Below are 19,935 nucleotides of genomic sequence, written 5' to 3'. Positions count from 1 at the left end.
TGCTGTTGCCGGATACTATCTGTAGGCGCCTTTAGACAACCATGTCTATAAAACATAATGGAACATAGAAGTTCTACTCTGAAAAAGTACTTTTATAGACCCTTTCAAGAGAGTTCCATTATCAGCATCATAGTTGGCCCCACAAGACTTCCGTTTTAACATTCCATATGTTATCTTAATGCAGAGGAAGTAGATTGGGGCCCAAATAGAACGTTCAAGCATTGTTTTTGTTTTTATTGTTGAAAGGGTCCATAAGATTTGAGGGGGACTGGCTGTAAGATCATTGCTCATGCCATTAGCTATACAACCTCTGCCTCTGCCATTCAGCTCAGCAGGGCATCTCTCTGTGATAGCAGAGCAGAGTACCAGGGCACAATACATGGGCGCCCGAGTGGCTTTCTATTTCCCGCAGCCTGCTGGCTGCAAATGGATCACTTTTTAAAGGTAATATTATTATTCAACCTCCCCCTGCTGCCAGATGGCGCGTGCAGTCTGAATGACTTCATCAGGCGCTGGTGTGTGTGTGTGTGTGTGTGTGTGTGTGTGTGTGTATGTGTCTGTGTGTGTGTGTGTGAGAGTGTGTCTCTGTGTGTGAGAGAGTGTATGTGAGTGTGTGTGTGAGTGTGTGTCTGTGTATGAGAGAGTGTATGTGTGTGTGTGTGTGTATGTGTGTGTGTGCGCGTGCAAGACGTTCAGTGCTGCTAATGGGAATGTATTCATGTCGAGAGAGCGAGGGGTTTATTAGAGTTGGGTGAGGCAGTGCGCAGCTTATAGAGACAAATACGGCTGGCAGCTGAGGAGGGCTAGAGAGCCGGGGTGGCTTTCAGTTTAGACAACCAGATTAGGACAGAGAGAGCGAGAATACACACACACATACACACACATGCATGCATGCTACACACACTCACACAGACACACACACATACACATACACACACACAGCATGCTACACTCACTTACACACATACAAGTATGCAACAAACACTTGCACGCACATGCATGCATGTCACACACACACTCACACAAATACGTGCACACAGATACAAACATGCCTGCACACACACACACACAATGATAGGCATGCACACTCTCTCTCTCTCACCTACACAAACACACATCACATGCACACACACACACAGAGATAGGTATGCACACTCTCTATCTCTCTCTCTCTCTCTCTCTCTCTCTCATACACAAACACACATGAACACACACACACACACACACACACACACACAGAGATATGCATGCACACTCTCTTTCTTTCTCTCTCTCTCCCTCTCTCTCACACACACACACACACACAGCATCACAGTATGCCATATTTGGCAGCCCAGACGCTCTAATTGATTTGTGGCTTGTTGAGTGGAGGGCCCTGTTCAGAGTGCTGTGCAGTCTCTCCATTCATCTGTTTAAATATGCAACTCTTCTCAGGTGCACATGCAACACACTCTCCAACTCCCCTTTTGCATCAGGCTTGAGTTGCATGGGGTTGAACGCTGAACAAATTAAGAACATTTTCTAAAGTCATTGTAGACCGGCATACTGCTGCAGATTCACAGAACTCAACCCCATACTTCTCCATACCTGTGTGTAACTGTGACAGTGTTTTAGTTTGGGAGCGTGCACACATCCAAATTAAGGTGCAGGAGCCAAAAGTCCAAGATCCAACGTAACAGAGAAGGTCCGCACACTTGCTCTCCGTTTTTTTAAATTCATTTGAGTTGGGGATTGAAGAGCAAGTGTGCGGACCTTCTCTGTTATGTTGTAACTGTGACAGTGCCATGCTTCAGCTTCAGCTCGGAGGTCAACTGGAATGATTGACTTCTTCCAGGCTTTCAACATAAACATTTAGTGAGGAAAGGGACTAATGCCAAGAAAACACTTTCATCTTAGTCTATTCAAATGGGACGCCTTATAAGGATGTGCATCATATGCGCAGTGAAGTTGACTCCTACTGCATGTTAGCTTTACACTTTTTATATGGCATTAACACTAACCATTTTAATTGCCCTTCTTCTCCAGATATGTAAATTGATTCGTAGATTCATCGTGCAGCCTTCGCTGTAACTTTTCCAGCCATTCCAGATTGTTTCACTGCTCTAATGCTCTGCTGTTGATGCTCGCTTCATTACCTCATGATATTGGTCATCTCATTTCACGGCCTTGATTTTCATTAGTCGCCCTGGCAGCTTTCCCATTCGCAAAATCATGGCTCAACAGAAAATGTCTGTCTAAAATAAACACACACACATACACACACACTACTAACATACACTCACACACACACACACTACTAACACACACACACACACACAGGCAGTGGTGTGGTCGAAGCATTTTACACAGAAAGTGTCAGTCAGTGTTTATGGCTTAACATAGTTATTTTGTATCTGGGCTATCTGGCAACATTGTACATTTACATGTCTCTTCATTTTTATAACCATGAAATGGTAGGCTACAATAGAAAAATTAATTTGTCTCTCAGCTATCGTAATATGTTGTCTGGTTCTGGTATGCCTATAGTCTATACTTTTCATTGTTTTTTAACTGAGAGATTGCTTTGACAACAAAACATCTGAAGCATCTAAACATTTGTTTCTGTGGTGAAATCTACCCTGCAAATATTCCAGTCAGCTAAAGACACGGCGTTGTACAGTGACGCTGTAAAAAGCAAACTCTGTCCATGGTATCGTCAGGTTTTTCCCCCAGTGCAGAACTGAAGTTGTTCCATTTGCTGACGCTAGGAGCTGTCCACGGTGCTGGAACGGAACGTCAGCGGCGGGCTGTCTTGAAGGAGCTGACAGAACTGGGAGCAGGCAATCCGCTTACTGAGCATTCGAATTAAACGTTCGCTGCATTTCTCTTCTTGTCCGTCACGTAACGTTTGGTTAGTGGGCGTCTAGTTTTAAACGAGAAGACCTAGAGCACTCTCTGTTGTTTGTTGAGAAGATCTAACAGTTAGAAAAAAAATCTGGAAATTATTTGACCCGAGGACATATTTGGTGAATCGAAAGGCAGATTCCAGCTGAAATGTCTGTTACATTTGGGACTCAGTTGCACTTGCTTTTTATAATTCTAGCCATCGATGCTTCAGTGACGAATATACATGGCCAAGGTAAGAATGTAGGCTATTTCAATAATTTGTGCTGCTGGGTTGCGTCTCTCTTCAATTGACTTATTTTGGATTGTAGCCTACTCCTTGCCCCCGAACACCGTTTGCTACCGCCGGGTCAGTACAAGACAAGGTGTAGTGTTTCACTCTCTATATGTATACGTAGTCATCTTTGCACTTTGTGGAGCATGTGTTTCCGAACTAAACCTAGTCGTATGTTTTGGAGCCATTACTTAGGCTATATTAGAAGTCCGAAAGGCAAGCGATTTAAGTTTGAACGAGCTGACATGATGACGGTTATGCTGACAAAAATAAATGCCAGGACAAGGAAACAGTTTCGTAATGCCTGCTTATCAGGCTAAACCTCTACGTGATGTCTCGAAGATTCAAAATAAATTACTAAAGACGTTCAACAGGTCGTCAGTGTCCTCCGTCTTCTCAGAGCAAGGCATTTCTGTTATGTAAATGAGATCGTACGGTTACCTAATTGTTGTTGCTAACACTTTCTTGCAAAAGACGTCAACAATATAAAATTGCAGTCTCTACAGTCTTGGAATGACTTTAGTTTTAGAATACTAACTTCTAAAGATCAAGGAATAAATATGAACATTGAAATAATGATGTAATTGACCCACTGCCCACGTTTGTTCTCTCTTTGTATATAGCTACTGTAACATAACCATACCTTGAGTTAAGCATGATGTTTATATTCTGTCGTAATGTAATTCGGCATAACTAAGGAAACTCATTTGGAGCTAAGTTGTTTACGCAACACCGGAGTGAGGTAAATACGAAACTATTGGGTCCGTGTGCAGCAGCATGGCAGACGGTCGAGGGTAATGAGATTTTAATCCCTATGAATCGTAGCAGCTTACCAACCGATCTGTTTGACACAGTTGGAACAAAATAGCTTCGCTCAGTCCATTGTCTATAATGCCCAACTATTCCCAATTGAGTAGATGCATGCCGTCTATCAGGGTTTCCGTTAGGAATGGTTATGCGTCCAGGAAATTTCCATGGTTGTCCAACTTCTTTTGATTGTTTAAAGTACCCCGGCACAGATTCATTTTCACACATTCCATCTCTTCTGTCTTTTGTGGTGCTTTGAAAGTCCACAAAGTATTCATTCGAATATCACTTGTTCAAGCCTCAGCATCATTTTTCCACTGTAGCCAATCACACCACAAGGAAAGCCATAAACTGAGTTAGCCTATAAAGAGACTCACGTCTAAACTAAAAAGGTTAACCACCTCATAATGGCATGTAAATATGTAAATAACGAGAGAAAATGCTAGACACACAACAGGCTACAGTCAAACTCGACACAGTGGCAAGAGATGCACCTGTCCTCATATGGCACTGCTATTTTAATCAAAATACTAAAATAAATACACAGGCATTAGTTGGGTACTATATTATTTTGATTACTCTGAATATCCAATAAATTACAGTGAACTTTTAACTACACATTTCTCACCCAGTTAAATGATATAATAGGATACCAAGGTTTGTTGGGAGAGAGTCTCTGTGGTTGCCTGTTGATGATATGTGCCGGTACACACACACACAAACACACACACACACACACACACACACACACGGTAGCTTCTCTGTTTAACCCGAAGTATGGTGACCAATTGCTAGTTCCCCTTTAGTGCTGGCCTTGAAAGTCCAGTGGCAGATTAACAGATTTTCCTCAGAGGAAAAAGCTAATACAGCACCACAGTGCACATTCATGGTGTGAGAGTCCATTTCCTGCTTTGATTTGATCTGAAAGGATTAGTGAAGCTATGCAACCAAATTATTTTTTCCCTCCAAGTATATGAATATGACAAATAATACACTGTTAGTCTTGATGTGCCTTGCAAACATCAGCATGCTTATCAGCAATGACTTACAGTATGATGAGTGTGTGGTGCTTGTCAGTTGTAAGTCACACCGAAAATCACAGCTGTCAATCACCACCAGCTCCTATAGATCCACAGGGATGCAAGCCAGACCCATTCAGACAGTCAGCAACTAGAAATGCACTCTACTGAATTGCACTGGGTGAACTCATGTTACAAACTTTCTTTGTGATAGGTTCTTAACTTTTTATTGGATTAATGAACTCTTGTAGCATATTATATATGAACAGACAGGTTCATCAGGTGATGATACTTTCTGTTGTAACATCTGGTAATCTTTCTGTTCTGTTGTTTGGTTACATCTGCAGAGCTTTGATGGAGGGATTTTGGTTGTTTAATTTCCAAGGTCTGTCTGGGCAACATACTTTGTTCTTCTCTCCCCAGCCTTTTGTGTTATTGTTATTCTTATCTTTGAGTATTATTAGGAGGTTTGACGTGTAGGCTTGAACTGAGGAATAATCATATGAGGGGATACACCAAAGAGAATCATTTAAAAATGGACAACCAGATAGCCTGTTTCAGAAGTCCTCAATATGTATGTGTAATGGATGCCAGCTGTGCATGTGGAACGTTAGTGAACCTCACTCCCCAACGCCTCAAGAGCAGTGCTGGCATGAACGCTAGCAGCCTGGGCTTTTAGCTCAATTGTCAGCATGCCCGACTTCCGATCCGAGGTGCTGCTTGCGGATTCGAGTCCGGTCCGGGTGTGTGCAGGCCTGAACCGTATGGTTTAACACAACGCAGGTTACATATGCTTGCAAACAGATATATATTGTTTCTTGTTGGCATTGTGGCTGAAGCTCAACCATGGGTCATGCCATAGTGTGTTAGACTTCTAATGTGAGTACAGTGAGTATTTTAATGTAGCCGCACTAATGGGTGATCACAGTTACTACTGCTCAGTAATGGGTCACCTTATTTTAAGTGGCTTTACAGTCTATGTACTCAAACAATTAACTAATTGCAACTCTTTAAGTAGGGTCTTTCTTATGTGACAGACTTTTTATTTATGTTACAACCTTAAACCCAAAGTGTGTTCAGTATTTATGGAAGTTATTAATTAAATAATTATAAGTGTGGGTGTGGGCCGGAAAGGCAGAATAGTGGGAATTGAGCTGTGTTATTCAGACGAATCAGGAAGGTGGAGAGAACATTCAACACCTGTTTTTCAAAGTGGTGCTGACTTAAGTTCATCAAGGACTATTCAACCACTGTTCAATAGCTGTAATTAGCCTGCCTTTAATACAGCTCAGCTTGGCTTTCCAGTAGTCACCATGCTAGAGTGCCTCTCCGTACCACAGTGTGAAATAAGGCTAGCACTGATTTTGAAGCATTCGAGGTGAAATGGAAGAAATAGTCATGATTTTCTTTATTAGAAATAAGAATATGCTTATGCTTTTTTATGAATATGCTTTTTTTTGTACGTACTATAGCTACATTCACATGATATGCATTGCTTTAGAGAAAAGAGTCTTAAGCAGCAGTACGTAAACTGATCCATCACATCAGAATGACACAGTTGAATTGCACCCTTTGACTTCAGAAAGTGCACCATACCAAACTGTGAACTGCATTGCACGGCACTATTTCTTAGTTGGAGCTTCCTTTCCGCTTCCTGTCTGCTTATGTCCTGGCATAGAAATGCGCCTGCCTAGTGGCTCCTTTAACTTGAAGGGACTAAGTTAAAGGGGATTTGTGGCAGATGATGGATTAAAAAGCTGTGCAGTTTATGAGGTTTTCTCCAACATTGTAGAACATGTCATTGCACCCCTGCCTGCTAGCTCTGGGGGAGAGTCCCATTTATCATCTCCTGAAGATCAGAGGGAGTTAATTATCAAGCATCAGGAAATACAGAAAGTGCCTAAAAGTCATTAAAACACACTTATACACACTTATGTTAATTTAAATTTCCACTGCAATACTTCTTAATGTGTTTTCAGTGATCCTTCATTAAAAGAAAAGTGATCTTAATTCCTTTAGTAATCGGTCGGCGTGCAGTAATCAAGCTCTTTATTATTCCTGAGTCCATCTTCGAATCTACTTGATATTCCCCAGCAAACCAGATTTACATGCGCAAACATGAGAGATTATCATATTACATAATGACAGTGTGTGACAGGATATCATCACTTAGTGAATCATGCCACATGGCATTTTTCCAAGCTTCAAACTTTCATTTTTGAGCAGAATTACGTTAATCAGAGGGGTTTTGAGATAGACTGTTGTTTAATAAAATAAATGGCTTATAGCTTGAAGCAGTGGACATGGAGCCACATCAAATAAATTGTTATTTTCAAATCACTGACAATGCTCAAAATAGCCTTACACTTTGGTGGTAATGTGGAGAAGGTCCCCACAGACAAATGAGTATTGTAAACTTTGAAAGTGTACAGAGAGGTTATAATAAGGACGGTTTCTGAAGCCAGTGCATTACCTTACTTTGTGTTCCATTAGCATCAAATCAGTGGGCTTGTTCGACTTCTTACAGCGTTACGCAGATCTGGCTGAACATGATGTATGTTTGTATTGGACGATTCAGCCAGATCTGAGCAGCTGAAATTGTGTTCAGAGTTAAGAGTTAGATGCCGATCTTTGAGTGTGAGGCTCTTTAGCATTTGCTGCTGTTGCAGTTGCATTGTTAGGTAGTGTTCTCCCTCTTTTACCATTTAAATCTTAATGTCCAACGACTCATTATAGCTCAAATGTTAAACCATTGATGTCATAAGAGATTAATTTATTCATTTCGTTAATTTACATATCAACTCTCTTACTTTAGTTCTTTAACATCAACACCTAACACAAGACTCACTAACACACTTTTTTTCCGTTCATTTATTCTTCATCAGTTTGCACAGCCAGATGCCCCAACACTTCATCCCCTGCCATCGTAAACAATTATTTTTCCATTAATCTATCTATCCACCCATTCCCACCCCTAGCCTGAGGGTAGAGAGAGAGAGAGAGAGAGACTCAGCCTCAAACCCTTCCTCAGCTTCTCTCTGCTCCTCCGCTGGCTGTCTAGCGCAGTAATCAGCTCTGGCGTCTGCTTACCTTCCATAAGAGTTGCATCTCCAAATCCATTAGGCCCAGGGACAGACAGCTTCTGCTGAATCTCTCTCTCGCTCTCTCTTTCCCCCTCACAGGCCTTGCCAGCTCCCATCAAGGAACCACTTCATCTAGAGGGCCTAAAGGCACAGCTCTTCCAAACGTCTGCACAGGCTGGCCAGATTCTGGCCACATTTGGGTTGGAGTTAGCCTGTCAGCAGGGGAATTTTGAGCATTCTAATAAAAGAAAATGTTCTGGAACAATGTTAGATTGTACAACATCACATCACATTCAATGAACCTAGATGTTCTTTAGAAGGTTCATTTTACAATATTCGAGGAGATTCTGGAATACTAACCTCTGCCCCTCTCCTCTCTGCTGTGAGGTGTGCAAGGAGGGCAACAGGTTACAGTCTGTGTAATGTGTTTAGAGGCGTCCACTTTAACATTTATAGTCAGGGTTTGACCTCAGAGCTGACCAGGCTGCCCTGCCAGTAATTTCTGCTGAAAAAACCCTACATGTAATTGAATTCATCTGGAAGCATAAACATACTTAACGGAGTGGCAGAGAGAGAGAGAGAGAGAGAGAGAGAGAGAGAGAGAGAGAAGAGATGTGGAGCCATCAGCCCAGAGAAGGGTGTCCACTGAAGTAATTGCCAAGTGGTTAAGGCTCTAGAGGATGAGTGAGGCGAATGTATTGAATGATGTGTTTTCTAATCATCCGCTGCTTATACAACTTTTTTTTTTATTTTCAGTGTCAGCTTTACAAGCTTCAGACTTGGTCACAATCAGAATCACAATCAAAGCATGAGCTGTAGATTGTAGAATAGGGTGGTTCACAATATAATGGTATAATATATACCATTATATTGTGATTTCTGTACTTATACTAAATGAGTAAGAACATTAGAACAGTTCAAACACTATTCGCTGTATGATGACTTTGTTATTTTTGATAGTTTATCTCTGTGTCCTATACTATAAAGATAAAGTATCTTTTTGATACTTTATCTCTGTGTCCTTGCACAACACGGAGCAAAAATTGCTTTTGGTCTTCGTTTCGCAGATTGTTGACAGCGTTTAATAAGGGCAATGCCTCTCTCTGCACTGTCGTTGATGACCTTCAAGGAATGAACTTTTTGACGCAGATTCTTAAATCTAATCTGTGAGAATAGACCTCACATCATCAGGGTTACTTCTGCCATCCATTTGGCCTTCAGTAAGAACCTCAAAGAAGTGGAATGAGCAGCGAGTGACGAGGCCAGAGATGGTAGCTGTACTGCTCTTGTGGAAGAGAAAGACTTGGCATCAAGTGTTTGAGCATCTTCCCAGGGCGATTTCTCAGCATTGTCTCTTTTTCTTCAACATCAACACAACAACAACAACAACAACAACAACAACAACAACAACAACAACAACAACACGTTACATGTATTTAGCGCTTTTCTCAACACTCAAAGCGCTTCACAGAGAAGGCGGGACCTCACTAACCCCCACCAATGGTGGTGAGCTGAGCACAAATGTCATCCAATGCTCTTCAATGCAGCATCTGCAATTGTTTTATCCGGATACCAATACATCATGTATTGTGTGTGTGTCAATATTGTGAAAAAGTGTGCCACCCCTAAATGTAATGCAATTGACTCCATTTTTGGTACAGATGCTTACAATGCCAATTGGAACAAGACAAAACGCGATCTGGCAAAATTTGGTGAAAATTAATTTTGTGAACCACCCTATTGTAGAAGCCTCATGTTTGTCTGCATTTGTAGGCCTAAATTGATTATTATCATATGAGAGGTTGTGGATATTGTGCCTGCAGTGAAGTGCTATGAGTAACTCCATGTAAATAACACAATATTATTATTCTGTCTGTCTTCACCAAAACAGACAGGAGAGATAGTTAATGCCTTAACGATTATGATGGCGTTTGAATTCCACTAAATACATTGTTTTTTGTGTAGACAAGTGTGTGTGATTTGTAGTGGTGACTTATGCGAGACCACTCACCAGATGTTGTCTAAATGTCCTTCGTGTTCATCCACTGAAGAGGTGGGCAAAAGTCTTTTGTTTTCTCAACTTGTGTTCATGCACAGGCGGGTTTTTGGCTTCTATCTTAATAAAAATCTTTGTGAAAGAAGCTTCCATCTAAAATCCACAGTGTCCGCAGTGCTGTGCATAGTGCATATCCAGAAATCAGTTAGCCTGTTTTGTCCTTCTGGAGGGAGGGAGCCCCGATAGATGTTTCTGTGGCCCTGACCTAACCCGGATCTGGCTCTGCTCTGGCCTGGATCTGGCCCTGATCCGACACATCTCCATCCTAGCATCAGCTGTCATGTGGAGTGTTTACCTCCTGCGGGTAAGTGGCTTCTGATTCGCCATGAAAGGCCAAAGGAACGGCAGCGGCTGCCACTTAAGATGCCAGGCGTCTGCGGCCAGGCAGCCATGAAATTGGGCTGTTTAGGTGGCAGATTAGGAGCTGACATTTTGACTTTAAGAGAGCCATAGATGAACCGTTTAACTGCCTGGCATTTCATCACTCACTTTTTCCATCACTCACATCATTTTGTTATTTTGTCTTGAGAACCCCCCATTGCTTCATTGTTAGATTCTACACCTCTAATAACCGTAATAAAAGCTGACATTTCTGAAGGGGTCATATTTTGATGTCAGTAGCCAAGGTGAACCTCCAGTGCCTCTCACCCGTGGCTCTCAGGGCGATACGATCAGCTCTATAATCAGCTCCACAGTTCTGAAGTCAGTTCACGTTGCCACCATTATATGAAAGGGCAAAATTTAAGCCAATTCCTTTATTATAGCCACAAAGGAAATTATTTATTTTCAGATTTTAGAGCTTAAATATGGCTTCCTGCTCAACCCTCTTTGCTACTTTGTAATATCAATGGATGGAGAGGAGATCTGTAGTTGGATAGGGTGCTTATGGAGAATGGTAATCAATCCCTCTCTTCAGTCTTATTGGTCATTCCTACATCATGCCCTTCAGGAGGGTCGCTGTCTTGTGTAAAAGTAGTATTGCCAAACTTATTGCTAAGCGCAATGTATTGCATTCATATTAGAGATCTTGCATTTGAGGTTGTACTGTTATACTGAATATTGTGTGTGGTTTGTGTGTGTGTGTGTGTGTGTGTGTGTATGTTCTAATATAAATACAAAGTGTAGCCTGCCTTACTCCTATACTGGCAGTACTGGTGAGGGCAACCATGCTTCAGTGCTGTTCCTGTTAGAAAGAGAGTAGCCTATGTATCAGCGTGGCAGAGGAAGGCTATTTTGCATGTCTCTGGGCCCAGATGACGTAAGTCTGCACAGATCCGTGTTCTCCTGGGCCAAGGTAATTCACAGAGACAGTAGGAAATAGAGCTGGTGCTTCTGGAGCGAGTTTGAGCTGGAGCTTGTGGAGCGAGTTTGAGCTGCTCTGACGTGAGCTGACCTTGACTCGTCTCTGACTCAGTCTTTACAGAGAGGTGTCACTGTTTGCTTTTTAAAATATCAACCGTACAATTCCTTCAGTTCTCATTTCTCTCTATCTTTTTTCTTTCTTTGTTCCTTTCTCTCTCTCTCTTTCTCTCTGTGCCTCATTTCTTTCCCTGTGAATCCATGGTAAATCACAGAATGCATATAGTCCCTTTCATATAAATGCATTTGTACAGATCCTAATAAGTGCTTTCAGGGTGGGCACAGTATAGTTTCATAAAAAGCCAAATGAAATCGTGTTATGACAGAAGATAGAATGCTGTCAGTTCTTCCTATTGCCCAGAGAGGTGGGGAGCAGGGAAGTCTTTTCACACATAAGTGACTCCAGATTTGCCCATATGTCTGTCAGACTCTGGCTTATTAGAGAGTGGACTCTGTGGCGGATTCACCCTGCAGGTTGGCTTGTCCTCTCTCTTCCTCTCTTCTCTTCTCAGCTCTCTCGTCTCTTCTCCTCTTCAGTTCTCTACTCCCTCATCTCCTCCTCTCTTCTCCTCCTCTCCTTCTCTATTCTCCCCCTCCTTCCTTATCCTCTCCGCTCTTCAGCTCACTCCTTTTGTCTCCTTTCCTCCCCTCCTCTCCTCTCCTCCCTCATCTCCTCCCCTCCTCTCCTCCCTCATTTCCTCTCTTTCTCTATTCTCTCCTCTCCTTCCTTATCCTCTCCGCTCTTCAGCTCTCTCCTCTTGTCTCCTCTTCACCTCTTCACCCCTCTTCTCTCTGGTTCACCCCATTCCTCCTTCCTTCTCTCTTCTCCTCCCCTTCTCTCCTCTCTTCGTCTCTCTCCAGATGCCCATATGAGTGTGTGTGTGTGTGTGTGTGTGTGTGTGTGTGTGTGTGCGTCGTGCGCGTGTGTTGGCATGACCGCTACGTTCGGTGCAATCCAAATCCAATCTGGGTTCTTCAGATGAGGCTCCGCTGCCTCTGAACCTCCGGCCTCCCTGCTGTAGATTGATGGATCTGCGCTGAGGAAATATTTTCCTTTCTTGAAGACGCCACTTAAAAAGGCCAATGCACAGCGTCGTGTGTCTGCTGCGCCCAATCAGAGACACCAGCGCTGTCAGAGAGACGTGGACAGACGGGGGAGACGGATGGACACATTGAACAGACAGTTTCTGCACAGAAAATCCGTTCAATCGTTTGAGCTCATCCGCTCGTTAACGCGGCAAATGTGTCCATGATTAACACACTCTGTAGAGGTCTAAGAGCTATTTGTTTGGATCACAGACCCAATACGCCGCGATGTCATTTTTTATCAAAGAGATATCAAAGGAGGAAGTGTCCCTTTGATGTCCCGTAATGTGTGCAGGGTTCAAGTACACCAGCTTTCCCTGTAAGAGGATCAGATAAACTGTTTAAAGGCTGGAGTGCTGGAGCTATGTGGGGAGAATTTGATATGTGGGTGGGGTGGGGTTGGTGCATTCACAGAATGTCTCATTTAACTCTGCAGACATGGAGTTTGGAGGTGAGACTGGATGTAGTTAGGTAGCTTGGGAGAACCCAGACAAACCTGTTAGCAAATTTGAATTCACTCTGCAGGTTAGTCTGGCAAGGAGGCCATTGACGCCCATTTCCAATGTTCCAAAAGCCCAGGCACCAATCACAATGGTTAATCTGGCATAGGGCGGGCTTTATATGATAACATATAGAACGGTGCATTCAAAACAACCAATGGCTGCGCTGATGGCGACAGAGTTAAACAGATATGGACGTGCATTTTCTTTGGGGGGTCTTTTTGTGAATGTACCCGAGTCAGACTTTCGTTTAAAAGCATAATTAGGACGGAAGCGCCACTGTTAAGATTGACCACATTGTCTTAAGTGCCGCTTCCATCCTAATTATGCTTTTAAACGAATGTTTGACTCGAGTACATTGACAAAAAGACCCTAGGTTGCATTTTTGTGAGAGTTACGTTTTACCTGTAACTGTTAATCAGGCGTGGTGGAGCAGCAGTAATGTCTCCGACTGACAATCCGTCAACCTCGTTTCAATTCCTAAACCTGCTGTTTACATGTCAGTTTGGATAAAAGCGTCTGCGAAATATCAGTTAACATTCATCTTTTATAGTAATAAGTGTGATATTGATAGTTCATTATTAAAATTAATAACTAGTATATTGTGAACAGTATCATAGTATCACAGTACGTATCAGAGGTGGGACCAAGTCACTGTTTGGCAAGTCACAAGTAAATACAGAGAAGGGCAAGTCGAGTCCATGTCCAAGTCTCATCAAAGCCAAGTCGAGTCCAAGTCCAAGTCCCAATCTTTTTCAAGTCCTGAACAAGTCATCAGGTACTCTTCACTTAATAATGGCATTATTAGACTATCGATCATAATTTTAACACTTCCATCTAATCCACAGATTTTTTTTTATAAATACAGATTAAAATAATAATAAATGTGCATACCTGAGTAATCTGTACAAAACGGATAGCTACATGACAAATATATATATTGTTTTTCCAAATTGCGGAGCCCACTGTAAGTATGAGTAATAATTTGACTGATGGCATTTCACTGCGCTAGGCCACAGATTTGCCTGCAAACAATTTATTAGGCTGTCTGCCAGTGGCAACTCATAAGGGAAGCCAAGGTCAACACTTTTATATTATTTAAATGATAATAATGACACAGTAATTTTGTTTTAAAGTATTCATTTCTTAAGAAATACTACACATTTGATGATGGTTATCTAATTTGTAAATGGTGCACTGTCACTTTAAGCCCATTGTGTGCCACTGTCCACACATTCTCATAATGATCTTTTTTTTACCAGCTCCATTCCTATGGCTAGTCCACAAACTCAAACATTGTTTGTGCCACATGTATAGCACAATATTAACAATGATAAGCATGATATTAAGTTAACAAACAGCTTTCATTCCTTTGGAAATAGATGCATGTATGACATGATGCTTGCTTGACATTTTCTGTTTGCAATTAAATGTGAATTATGAGCCTGGTAGCCAGTAGCCACCTAGCTAGCTGAGTGGAATGCGTTTCAATCGGCATATCAATGTGCTTCATGTAAACAAATTATTGAATAGGCCTACTTCAAGACTCACCATTTCCATTACACAAAGGCAAAGACAACTCTTCATATTCTTGTCCACTTTACAAATCACAGTGAGTGCAGCCTATGTCATAGTGACCTGGATCTCATAATTTATAACAGTAGTGAGAACTGGATAAATCCGCAATTTCCCCTAATCTCGTATTTGTTGCCTTCATGATTTCCTTTTATACGTTTCTTATATTTAAAAGAAAATATCAATCACCATCAACAATGACAAGCCAGCTGGAACCTGCCACTCGTTTTCTCTCCCTCTCGTGCATGCTTAGATGGGGTTCTCAATTAAATGCAGTAGGCTAGCATAAGTTCAAGTTGGATCTTAATGGAGAGGACTCGAAAAGTATCATCTTTATGTAACATGCTGTTGGTGCATTTTGACATTGTAAACGTTCTCTAACAAGAGTGCAAATCAGTTTGCAGTAAAGCTACTAGTTATTGGCTAAATGTGGGAAAGCATCTCTGGGGTGACTGGTCCATGATCAGGAAATTTAGTTTTTGACTCGAGACATGTCAAGTCGTCACAAGTCAAAGAGGCAAAGTCCGAGTCAAGTCTCGAGTGAATAGTATTCAAGTCCAAGTCGAATTCGCAAGTCATGCGAATTTTATCAAGTCAAGTCTGAAGTCATTAAAATCATGACTCGAGTCTGACTCGAGTCCAAGTCATGTGACTCGAGTCCACATGTCTGGTACGTATCGTATTGCTGAAGACATTGTTCAGGTAATTATTTAGCTTGGTATGGAGCCTTATCTCTTATCATGGGCTCTATTTACTAACAGTGCAGACAGGGGTCTCTTTAGCAGACGCAGAAGCAGGTCAATGTGGTGTCTGTGGCTTGTGTGTGTGTGTGTGTGTGTGAGTGTAGGCCCCTGAGCTTCCGGCCCTCGGGCACTTCACATCCCTGGATTATATATGGATTACAGAGGCAAACTGAGAGGCAAATATGGCAGCGGGGGATGATCCCTCTCACAGCACTGCTGACAGAGAGATAGAGGGAAAAAGAGAGAGAGTGGGGGAGAGAGAGGGAGAGAATGGGGGAGAGATGAGGGAGAAAGAGAGGGAGAAAGAAAGAGGGAGAATGGGGGAGAGATGAGGGAGAGAGAGGGAGAAAGAAAGAGGGAGAGACGAGGAGAGAGTATGAGGAAGAGATACAAAGATACATGGAAAAAGAGTGTGAATGCACACGAGAGAGAGAGAGAGAGAGAGAGAGAAAGAGAAGAGGAGACAGAGAGAGAGAGAGAGACAGAGAGAGAGTGAGAGATCACTCAGGATCTGGGCCAATCAGGGTCAGTGTCCAGTCCATGTGCCTGGGGCAGACCACAGCCAGAGATATAAGCACTGCATATGAAACGATGCCTCTGACCAGCAGTGCTGTAGAATAAAGCCAGAAGAACACCTTTGGGTGAAACCGTGTGCACATCCATCCTATCCGTCCATCTTATTATTGTTATGGCCTTTCTGGTCATCAAGGAACTGCCTCATGAAGATCACTTGAACTCAGGGTGCTTGATCTGCAGAGGGGTTTATTGACACCAACAGCAGAAGAGCTGTCCACTGGTTTCTTTGTTTCTCTCTCTTTTACTCTCTCTCTCACACACACACACACACACACACACACACATTCACATGTAAGATGGTGTGTGACAGCCACAAAAGCAGCACAAGCAGCACACTCTGGAGCATTAGCACTTATTCGCTGGTATCCTTTTGAAACGGATGCTGAAGCAGGACGCTCAGATGCTTATCGCCAGGGCGACAGACGAGTGGCGGAGAGAATTCACACCCCGAGTTCATGTGGAAATGTCCCTTTGAGCAGATGTTTCTTGATGTCACCGTGCTCCGAGCTTATCTCCAGCTCCTGTTTGCAGAGTTTGTGATATTCCCACCCCCCACCCCCTCACCTTCTCCTTTTCCGTGTTTCTTTATCAGAACAAAAGCAGCCGTGTGTGCCTGTCTGTGGCTGTGATGTTGGGCGAGAGGACCACTGATAATGGTGTTGGGCTCGGAGGCTCAGATAAACCCAGCCCTGCGCTTATCACCACCCCCTATTGAATCCTGGGAGAAGAGAGAGAGAAGAGAGAGTGAGAGAGAGAGGGAAAGAGAGATGGAAAGGGAGAGGTATAGAGAGAGTGAGAGAGAAGAAACGGGAGAGGTCGAGAGAACGAGAGATAGAGGGAAAAGGGAGAGGTCGAGAGAACGAGAGATAGAGGGAAAAGGAGAGGTAGAGAGAATGAGAGGGAGAGAAGAAAGAGAGGCCTTTTAGTGGCCATCTCGTGTTGATATGCTTAATGCACAGCATCTCAGGACTTTATGGAATTTTGCTAGCTAGAGGATGAAAAAAAACCTCAACACACTGCTGGCAAATGCATGGCATAGCATGAGATTGATTTTTTATAACAGAAGGAGTGTAGCATCTCTAAGGAGATTACATCCATTGCACACAAATTGTCTGGCGTAGGTGAGGAATTGCCTGGTGTAATCCATTTGGAGGGGTGTGTGTGTGTGTGTGTGTGTGACAGGGTGTATTGAGCTGGATGTCAATCGCTCGCCTTTGCATTCCTCCAGATGAGCGCTAACCACCAGCGTGTCACGATGGTCACGTGTGCGGGTGAGACTGAGCTCATAGCTGCGCAGTACGCACCAGAGAGACGTGCAGCTGGAGCAAGGCGTGAGTGAGATCGAGGTGCTGCTTTCCAGCAACCTCAGCCTCTATCTGATAGACTCACTCCACAACAGCATCCCCCCTCCAGGCAAGCTGGCAATAAACAAACAGGTCAAAATCTCCAAACAAAAAGAAATCCCTCAAACAGAAACTTCATTGAATGAAAAACAAAACCGAGCAAACAAAAAGAGCATGGCTGTCTGTTTTTCTGTGAGGTTTTGGGGGATTTTTTGTTTTGTTTTTCTGTAGAAAGGGAAGAGACTTGAATCTCGAGTGCAATTAGCTTTAGCTAATGAACCTTCTCCAACCTCCTCCTCCACCTCCTCCTCCTCTGCGTCTCCCTCTCTGCGTCTGCGCCTCCCTCTCTCTGTCTTCCCTGTGCTGAGGGATTGAGAAGAGAGAGCTAAAGTAATCAACCTGTCTGGAGCCTGTGTTTGCACCACTGTCTCCGTGGCGACGCCGGTCTGTTTACCTTTGCTGTGCTGAGGGTTGCCCGGGCTGCGGTGGGAGAAGGCTGACAGGCTCATCTTCCCCTTCTCTCTCTCTCTCTCTCTCTCTCTCTCTCTCTCTCTCTCTTTTCTTTCTCTTCGTCATTTCTTTTCCTCTCCTTCTCTCTCTCTCCCCCTAGCTTTTCTGTATTTCCCCCTCTTCTCCCTCTCTTCCCGCTGTCTCCTCCTCTCTCTCTTATACTATCTCTCATTCGTCTTTTAGTCTCGCCCCCTCTCCCTCTTTTCCCTTTCTTTCCAACTTCTCAGTTTCTCACTGCGAAGGCTGCCAGCCACATCCTCTCTCTCTCTCTCTCTCTCTCTCTCTCTCTCTCTCTCTCTCTCTCTCTCTCTGTGACATGCTGAGTTGATTCAGAATTGCTCCTGGGGCACCAGTTGGACTCTCTTCAACATGCTTGTCTTTATGACACCTACTAACAACAGCAACAAAAGAAAAGTATTTCCCATCTGACTCAAATGTGGTGTTCAGCTTGGAGCATGCTGCAGCTTCTCCTCTCTCTCTGTTTGACATACAGTAAACATACCAGTGTTTAGCTTCTCCCCTCTTTCTGTCTGAGATGATGAACTCAGCGGGATCGAGCTGCCCCTTACCTTGGGGCTGGCTGTGGGTAATGTGCGCGCATGCACACACACAGACAAACACACACACACACACACACACACACACACACACACTTAGAAAACTGAACTCTTATACCATCTGACATGCTTGTCCAGTGCTTGTGTGTCCTGTGCTTGTGTGTCTTGTGTCCTGTACTTGTGTGTCCTGTGTGCTGTGCTTGTGTGTGCTGTGCTTGTGTGTCCTGTGCTTGTGTGTCCTGTGTCCTGTACTTGTGTGTCCTGTGTGCTGTGCTTGTGTGTGCTGTGCTTGTGTGTCCTGTGCTTGTGTGTCCTGTGTGCTGTGCTTGTGTGCCCTGTGTGCTGTGTTTGTGTGTGCTGTGCTTGTGTGTCCTGTGCTTGTGTGTTCTTTGTCCTGTGCTTGTGTGTCCTGTGTGCTGTGCTTGTGTGTCTTGTGCTTGTGTGTTTCGTGTCCCTGTACTTGTGTGTCCTGTGCTTGTCTGTCCTGTGTGCTGTGCTTGTGTGTCCTGTGTCCCTGGCGGCTGAAAGTGCCTTTGGAATGAGATTCACTGATGCTTCTCTTTAAGCTGACCTTCAAGTTGCTCAAGTACACCAGGGAGGAAACACTGAGAACTTATCTCTGTGTGTACTGTGTGCAATGACATATGCGCTGCCCAAGTTCTGTGTCTTTATATATACACAGTATATCCTTATATGTATATACAGTTTTTATATCTTTATATATCGAGCAAAGCACAGTGCAAGCAGCAGTTCGCCATTCAGCTAGCTATCGCGAAACGTATTGCTGGCATCAAATTTAAAATGAACATATATTTTCCATGAAATAGTCAAATTAGTCATTTTCAATATTTCATATGTTGTCTATATTCTTTTTGCAGCTAAATATGGGTTAACGAAATTTGCATCACATTCTGGTTTTATTTGCATTGCACATAACATCCCAACCTTTTCTGATTTGGGGTGGTAGCTTTTATGTCTTTTGGACCGTGAAGAGAGGACAGGAAATGAGTGGACAGGAAAGAGGAAGTGAAGAAAAGACAGGAAATGAGTGGACAGGAAAAGGAGGTGAAAGAGAGGACAAGAAAAGAGTGGACAGGAAAGAGGACAGTCAGAGATGGTTGATAAAGCGAGACAATTCATAAGAGAGTAAGTTCTGGCGCACTGTGATGTGGGGTTCGCAACTGCCACGCCCCTTTAGGAGTCTAGCGGGAGGTCCAGTGTATGTATTCCTATGGCAGAAATGAAAATTTTCTCTGACCAATCCCTTAGCCCTACATTCAGCGATGTAAGTTATGAACCAATTTTCCACAAGCCATATGTCTTCCTAACATTTCGACATTGAAATTGTATTTGACAACGAAACAAAAAAGGCAAAAATAGCTTTGTTTGTGATCTGTCACTGTCTCAGCAAAGCTCTGGTGCACAACAACCTGTTCTCAAAGGCGCTAGACTCAGTGACGGTTGAAAAACTAACCTAACAATATTTTTGCTAGAACTAATAGACTACCACAAAGTTGCTGAACGTTATTTCAGGTTAGTTTGCAACAATATATAAGTTTAGCCT

General features: G+C 43.2%; 1 protein-coding gene across 5 annotated transcripts in view; it reads left to right on the top strand.

Annotated features, from left to right (window-relative positions):
* The first annotated feature begins 2,758 nt into the window (after nucleotides 1–2,758).
* sez6a (seizure related 6 homolog a) overlaps nucleotides 2,759–19,935 on the top strand; it is a 126,352-nt gene continuing 109,175 nt past the window's right edge. For all 5 annotated transcript variants that reach the window (XR_007192905.1, XM_048237536.1, XM_048237535.1 and 2 more), the window contains exon 1: nucleotides 2,759–3,118. Coding sequence is in view for 4 of the 5 variants with exons in the window: in XM_048237536.1 (XP_048093493.1) it covers nucleotides 3,034–3,118 (85 nt within the window). In the remaining variant the exon portion in view is untranslated. The remainder of the gene's footprint in view (nucleotides 3,119–19,935) is intronic.

This window comes from Alosa alosa, chromosome 2, assembly GCF_017589495.1.
Source record: "Alosa alosa isolate M-15738 ecotype Scorff River chromosome 2, AALO_Geno_1.1, whole genome shotgun sequence".
NCBI lineage: Eukaryota > Metazoa > Chordata > Actinopteri > Clupeiformes > Clupeidae > Alosa > Alosa alosa.
This window is presented reverse-complemented; position numbering and strand designations above follow the sequence as displayed.